Source organism: Formica exsecta, unplaced genomic scaffold (genome assembly GCF_003651465.1).
Source record: "Formica exsecta isolate Colony F162 unplaced genomic scaffold, ASM365146v1 scaffold178, whole genome shotgun sequence".
Taxonomy (NCBI): Eukaryota; Metazoa; Arthropoda; class Insecta; order Hymenoptera; family Formicidae; genus Formica; species Formica exsecta.
Genome location: NW_021849095.1, coordinates 747,774 through 755,124, shown reverse-complemented (window position 1 = coordinate 755,124; position 7,351 = coordinate 747,774). Strand labels below are relative to the sequence as shown.

Sequence of the window (7,351 nt, the reverse complement as noted above, 5' to 3'; positions counted from 1 at the left end):
TTATCTCGTGCATGGAATATTGTAGAATATCATTTTCAATTAATGCCATACACAAATATATTATTACCGAATGAATAAATTATTGTAAACTAATCGAGTCTATATTTCCATCTATATTCTTATCAACAATCTTTTTAAAACTCACGCGTTTTTATTATCTAGGAAAGTATGTGATAAAAACAAGTGTACTTTTTTAGATGTATCAACAAAACATGTGAATTTATTTTATGCAGCGAAAGAATAAGAATAGAGATATCGTCTCAACATAATATATACATATACTCTCTCCTCTTTCTTTTGTATCAAAATTAAATTTTTTTATATACTATATTTAAATATATAGATCTTAAAACTTCTTTCAATTAAAGCTATAAATTTATTTCTCAAGTTCGTATCAACACGTTGATATTTGTATTTTATTGTTGATGATACAGTTCGTCAAGCCTACTCTGCAATTGTCATTAACGTTTCATGTTATTATCGTGCATAGTGTGCGGCACCGAGAAGAGTCCCTGGCTCTGTCTGCACTGCGGGACCGTGCACTGCGGCCGATACGTGGCGGGCCATGCGTTGCAACACTACGAGACTAATACTCAACACTGCGTGTGCATAGACTGTGAGAGTCTGGCAGTATTCTGGTGAGTCCAGCCCGCCCTCCCTCTTCGCTTTCACCGCCCCCGCGTGTGCTACTGTCCGCGCGTACATCCCTTCCCCTCTTCCTCCTCCGTATACTTTGCATAAACCGGTATAATTTCGGAGAGTTGTAAATTCTCAATATGATGAGACACGCGAAAATGTGCCTTACATTGATATATGCTTTTATTATGTTACAAATAAATTGGTAAATTAATTAATTGTTGAAACGTAGATTTTTTTTTTTTTTTTTTTTATATGCCGCGTTACTGGAAGACCTCGCCGATGTTATATTGGTTTTTACCGGAAATGTGTTGCATTGTGTCTTGCTTCTTGCAGCTATACTTGTGACGAGTATGTGGTGAACGACACCTCGAGCGGGCAGATCGAAAAGATACGGCGCGTCACCTTCCGCAAGGACGAGCACAAAGAGAATGACGAAAGCTGGAGCACGTCACCGCCCGCGACGCCGCCGTCCTCGAGGGCGCGCGACAACGGTGGCGACCACGATAACGATCCGGACGCCCTATGGAAAGCGGAAGTGGTCGTGAGAAACCTGCGGCCGAGGACGGCCCGCAAGAGGCTACACTCGCTGGATGCCAGCAGCGCGGACAATCGGCCAGCCAAACGCCGTAGCTCCAAGAGTACCAAAGAGAAAAAGGTCGTCGGACTGAGGAATCTCGGTAACACCTGCTTCATGAATGTGGTGCTGCAGTCCTTCAACAACATTAGCCATTTCTGCGAGTATCTCACGCAAATGCCGTGTCTCGAGGGTATCGCGTTTGATGAGTCGACGGGGCCGCCTACGCATCGCGGTCGAATCGTGACGCCGGGTCGTGCCAAGGAGATGTCCATGAGCGACGCCTTACTTGCCGAGGAGCTCCGAAAGGTGCTGCTCGGATTAAGCCTGGGTGGCTCCAATGGCCAAGCTATATCGCCCGAGTGTCTGTTTCTGGCCATTTGGAAGGTCGTGCCGAGATTTCGGGGCTACCAGCAGCAGGACGCCCACGAGTTTCTCACTTACATGCTCGACCGACTCCATACCGAGCTGTTGCAGCTGCTGCCCAGGCTGGGACACGAGCCTCTAGGATTGCGCGGCAAGCAAAGCATCGTCACTGCCGTATTTGGAGGCACTCTTCTCAGCGTGGTAAGTTGACTCGACCTGACCCTAGACAAAGAGCCTCGATTGCGCGCGAAACGTGCCGTCCTTGCAGCCTATTTGGCAGGAAGGAATTTCTGCGCTTTCGAGAGACCGGTGTCGCTTGTCAAAGTCACGTTCTTCTTCGTTTTCTTCTTGGGAGAAGCGCGGACGAATTATGGATCGCGTTTCCTCGCGCAGGTTCACTGTATGAACTGTCGTACGGACTCGAAGACGCACGAGCCCTTCCAGGACCTCTCGCTGGACATCCCGGACAGGCTGCAGAGGAGTAGGACGAAGGAGCAGGAGGAAGTGTGCAGTCTGACTTACAGTTTGACGAAATTCTTCAAGGTGGAAGAGCTCGCCGACAGCGAGCTCTACTTCTGCGACAACTGCATGGGCAAGCAGAGATCTACCAAGAGGTTCTGGATACACAGGCTGCCTAATGTGAGTATGGCTCCCGTGTTTTTTGGAAAGAACTATATGCAATCCAGTAAGATGAAAATCTTATGAAAAAATATTATTTAAAATATTATTTTTTGAGAAATTTTAATTTAACATCAAAATTCAAAAATTATGTATTTATTTGAGTTAAAATTTTTCTATATTTATACATTTCTCTATATTTCTATATTCCTACATTATATTTTTTTACCATTTTCTCTGATATATCGATTTTTTGATGTTGTTCTAATTTCACTGCACGGCAATGCATTCGTAGACATGCGTGTCTCGATCGATTAGTTTGCACGAACAAGTATGACCCCAAAAGCAAACTTTGATCAAATAGAGAAATACACATCTGAGCGTAGGACGCAGTGATCGATGTTCATGCTATTTACGTTCGCTTTTTCCAGGTGTTGTGCCTTCACATTAAAAGATTTAGGTGGTGCAATTCCTATCGCTCGAAGGTGGACACGCAGGTGGATTTCCCGATGGAGTCTCTCGATATGTCTGCGTTTACCGTGCGCGGCGTGACCGGGACGAGATTGGGGGCTCAGAATAGTCATCTCTACGACTTGGCTGCCGTTATCGTGCACCATGGTTCTGGGTATGCTCTCCCTTAAATATACGCTTTTAATTAAAACGAATTATTTGACGAGAGAACATATGGCAAGTTTCCTCATAGTAGTTGCAACTATCGCGCGATATCGATATTTGATAAGATAACATAGTATTGTTTATACCTTCATAATTTATACTTGGAAATAATATCTGTAGCATTTCTCAATGATTCTGAATTGTATTGATATTTGCAAGCGAATTCTTAATTTTTTTAAAAGAATCGAGAAATTTTTGTAAGTGTATATTTAAGTTTATATTGCATTATTTTACCGATTGTTGCATCACACAATGATAAATTATAGATATTTTAATCTTTAGATACATATGTTCTATAGAAATTTACAAAGCTTTAAGGGGAAAAAAATGTTTGTTAAATATAATAATTCGCGGAGAATTTTATATTTATATTAAAACTATACGTGTTACAGTGCTGGGACTGGACATTACACTGCCTTCGCTGTACATGACGGTCAGTGGTTCCATTTTAACGACAGCTCTGTACGTCCAGCGACTACCGATGCTGTCGCTAAATGTAAGCCTTACATTCTGTTCTACGTGCGGAGAGAGTTCTCCATTCCACCCCCATTGTGACGTCGTTTCTCCGACAAGAAGCCCCGTCCTGGCAATGCGAGCCTCGACGACGATGACGATGATATGGATGTGAAACGAACGAAAGAGAACTGAGTGAACGTTTCTTGCGAGTCTCGCGCGAAGCGAACAACCAAGCGGAAAGAGCAAGAGATCACAAGACGGAGATTCGTCCGCTTATCGCATATATTAATGATTGCTCATCGTTGCCAAATCGTACAATCTCGTTAGAAATGTAATTCGTCTGCGTTCGTTATCGCGTTTCGACAAACGACGACCTTTGAGACGTGATTAGAAGAACCGGTCACAGATATAATTTGCCGCAGATATAATTACGTCGCACGTAAGTCGCTTGAGCGCGTTCCTCCTCGTGCTTTATCAGGCGTGATTAAGATAATTCGTGCAACTCTCGAATATCCATGAAAAAAAAATGTTATTATGCGTCGCGCCACAGATTATTCTCGCAATCTTTGCCATCATGTTTGTTCTTTTTGTCGAAAATATGGTCTTTCTATTCCATCGTTTTAGAGGAATAGAAGAAATTTTTTTTTTCGTTTAGAGACTACATTTTTTTGTTTCTTGATCATGATCATGATTGTAATATAAAATGTTTTTGTATCGAAGTTTCAATATGGAATTAGAAAAAGATCTTGTGCTCTTGCAAGCTTTATTTATTTTTAGCTAAAATGAATCGAAATGCTAATTTAGTTGACGCATTTGGATGAGTATTGAATCATACCAAGTTACTTGCTCGAAATTAAGATGCGGAGAAGACGAAAAGGCGAGAGAGCGTTACGATATATGATTGATGCCGGACACGCATGCGTATCGTGTCAATGTACGTAGCACGCATGCGGTCACATGTGTACGTGGAGGTGCGCGATTGTATGCGAAGCGTATGCTGGCGGGCGAAGCTTCTCTTCCTTTCTCGGCAATGGCAGAAAGAAGAAGAAGAAGAAGAGAGAAGGTAAGGTATAGATAGAGAGAAAAAGAAAGAAAAATAGATGACAGCGCTCGAGGTGGATCGCGGAAACGCATTGCCTTTAGCGTCGATTTTTTTACTTTACGCTCTTACGCGGCGGCGGCGGCCGTCGACCGCCCTTCCCCTTACCCCCTATCCTTGGTCGGATCGATTAAAGCCCTCCTCGATAGCGGAATAATCGCGTTCCTCGTGTGTAGTTCTAAAACGCGAAAACGACTGGTCTTCTCGGTAGATAGATCTTTTTCTAGGCTTAGCGCACGCGGCGGCATCGTTGTTTCGAGGGAGCTGATAAAGCAAATACCGTATAGGGCCAACACAGCGTTACTTCTCAAGCGACAGCCTCCTTTTATTCTCTTCTTCCCGTCCCAGATCCGTGTCTCATTCCTCTCCGTTCCTTCGTCGTACATGCGTCCCATGTATACTCACGCACGCACACACACGCGCAACGTATATGTGTTCATGCACGTACATACGCGCATGCATGAATGTCACGTTCCCTGCGATCCTTTATCCTTTTCCTTCCCCCTTCCTTGATTCCTCTTCCACTCACGAAAGGCTCTCGACGACTCTTATGTGATTATTTAAAGACTTATTTTTTCTATAATGATAACGATAATAATAATAAGTTAATGCGTAGCGAAAAAAACGTTTTATTAAGGCGATCAATTGCGATAACTGCGCATCTTCGGCAAAGACTTACTCTTCGTGTATGAATATGACGTACGGAAGTAAGCGTGCAGCAACAATATTATTGAGAACAAGTGAAATATGTACGAACGGCGAATAAATAAAGAAAACACATGAATCGACGATGCTTTTCGATTATGTGCCATCGAAGCTCTCTCCGATTATCAGTCCTCGTAATCATCCTAAATATTTTTAGAATTCTGTAAATTCCCTGTGCGCTCTTTATTCATTTGGAATATTATCCGTCCATTCTCCCTATTCGTCAGTCGCACACGTAGTGAGCAGATTTGAAGTGAAAAAGTACTTTTGTTAACTATTTCAAGAAAATTATACGTATTCGGCTAATTACACGCAAAATTGTTATAAATTGTTATAAAATCTAATTATATTTTAATTCCAACTAATGCTATATGTACAAAAATTAAAAGAAGTATTAAATTACTACATGTGAGAATCATAGTGGCGAGATTGTATCATCGAACGAATAAGAGTGCTTTCAAATATCGATAGCTGATACTTTATCTCAGTCGACAACAAAGTCGCGAGTATCGTTACCATGGTACGTGGTATCATTCCATGGTATCTGGTATACCTGGTGTCTTTTTCAAAAGTATCAGAGTAGTACAAACTTGTTTTCTTATTCATCGTCTGAGGAAAAGTATCAGTTGTCGATACCTCTAAATATTTCTACAATATTATAAAAATTCATTTCTTTCTTTTCCACAGCAGGAAACCAGATCTCTTCGTTTTCGAAGATGAAACTTGCTTTCTTATTGACGAGCGATACTTGGATGGCCTGATTATGTGACAAAGCCTCCAGCAGAAACAACCGGTCAGGTCTTCCTCTATCTCTTCAGGCATGACAATTGACGGAATCTTCTGGTCGATACTCTGTTTACTTTGCGCATCTGATGGTGCCATGTGATCGGAAATCATTACATCATATTGCTGTTTCGGAAAATAACTATGATCAATATTTGACTCTGATAATTTATCGGACTGGAGATCCTTCACGAGAAAAATCGAATATGGATCCTTCGGAGAATTTTCTTGTAAGTTGTTTGCTTCGTCCTTTCTTTGCGATGTATTACTATCTTTCTTAATGTCGAAAGAAGGATCCTTGATATCTTGAATCCATAAATCATCCCGATCGTATCGCCTGTAGGGATGTTTCTGAGCGATCGCTTGAAGGCTCTCCGTTTTTTTCAGGGTGTGTCCGGAAGGGATGAGCATGGACGAACATTTCTCTACACGATAATCAATTACAGGATTGCTCGAAGATTTGTCAAAATTCATTCTGTGAGCCTCCTGCGTCGACGAATCGTCTGAGCAACTGTTCGCTTTGGAATCCACTTGACAGGCGCGATTTTCGTAAATGATCTTGGCCGGTTCCGAAGTTTTATCATCATTCGATTGCTTCGGGGCTCTTCTTAGTTTCGAGAATATTCGCACAAACGTCTTCATTCGAGATTTCGAGGACGATTCAGCCTTCACATCCTTTTGTTCCTGCGCGACGCAGCACACGATATCCGCCATAGTATCCTCCAAACCCGAAGTAGCCAGTCTTGTTATACTGGGATGCATCTGCAATTGATGCACGGTTTTCTCCTCCAACTGATCGTTCGTTTCTTCCATAGAGTCAAGATTTTTATCGGGCAACAGATCGTTCGCATCTTGATGTTTAGTCGAAAGCGCTGCCGATGCTTCGGAAATCGTGAAAGGGAAACGTTCTTGGCTTTTCTTTTTCCTCTTCGACTCGCAGCTCAAGTTAAATGTCGATGAAGATATCCTAGACAGCTCCTGCTTCCTTCGTATCTGAAACGTCAGATTCTCGGATTGCGCGACTTTCGTGAGCTCTAAACTTGGATTGAAATTCAACTGGTCGCCGTTGAATTCATCGCCAGCTTGTTGCTTTCTAGCGCTTTTCTCGATTTCTGATGATGGATTCAACTTAAGATGTTGAATTGTAAACGGGGAGGTTGGATCGCACGTTCTCTCTATCGCTAATTTGAAATGTTCTTTTGTCTGCAAGTATAATTCCTTTTGCTTTTCGTCGTACGCGTTATAATAATCTTTATCTTTCACGTCTTCGGGATTTTCTTCGTCGTTAATGGACGTACAGTCGTCTTCCGTTCTCCAAGTGACATTCTCCTCTGCATTCCTCAATGACTCGACTCGAGGCGATTCATTCTTCTTGTTTTTAAACATACGTGGCGATTCGGTAGCGCTTGTGATGTCCACGGTGTCCGCGCTCTTCC

At 42.4% G+C, this 7,351-nt stretch overlaps 1 protein-coding gene across 1 annotated transcript; it reads left to right on the top strand.

The window, feature by feature from the left end:
- The first annotated feature begins 315 nt into the window (after positions 1-315).
- Positions 316-3,499, top strand: LOC115233571 (ubiquitin carboxyl-terminal hydrolase 3-like). Its single transcript, XM_029804068.1, has 5 exons — positions 316-638; positions 973-1,780; positions 1,973-2,218; positions 2,629-2,822; positions 3,265-3,499. The coding sequence occupies exons 1-5, from the start codon at positions 472-474 to the stop codon at positions 3,425-3,427; spliced, it is 1,578 nt and encodes a 525-aa protein (XP_029659928.1). The 5' UTR covers positions 316-471; the 3' UTR covers positions 3,428-3,499.
- Positions 3,500-7,351: the final 3,852 nt, after the last annotated feature.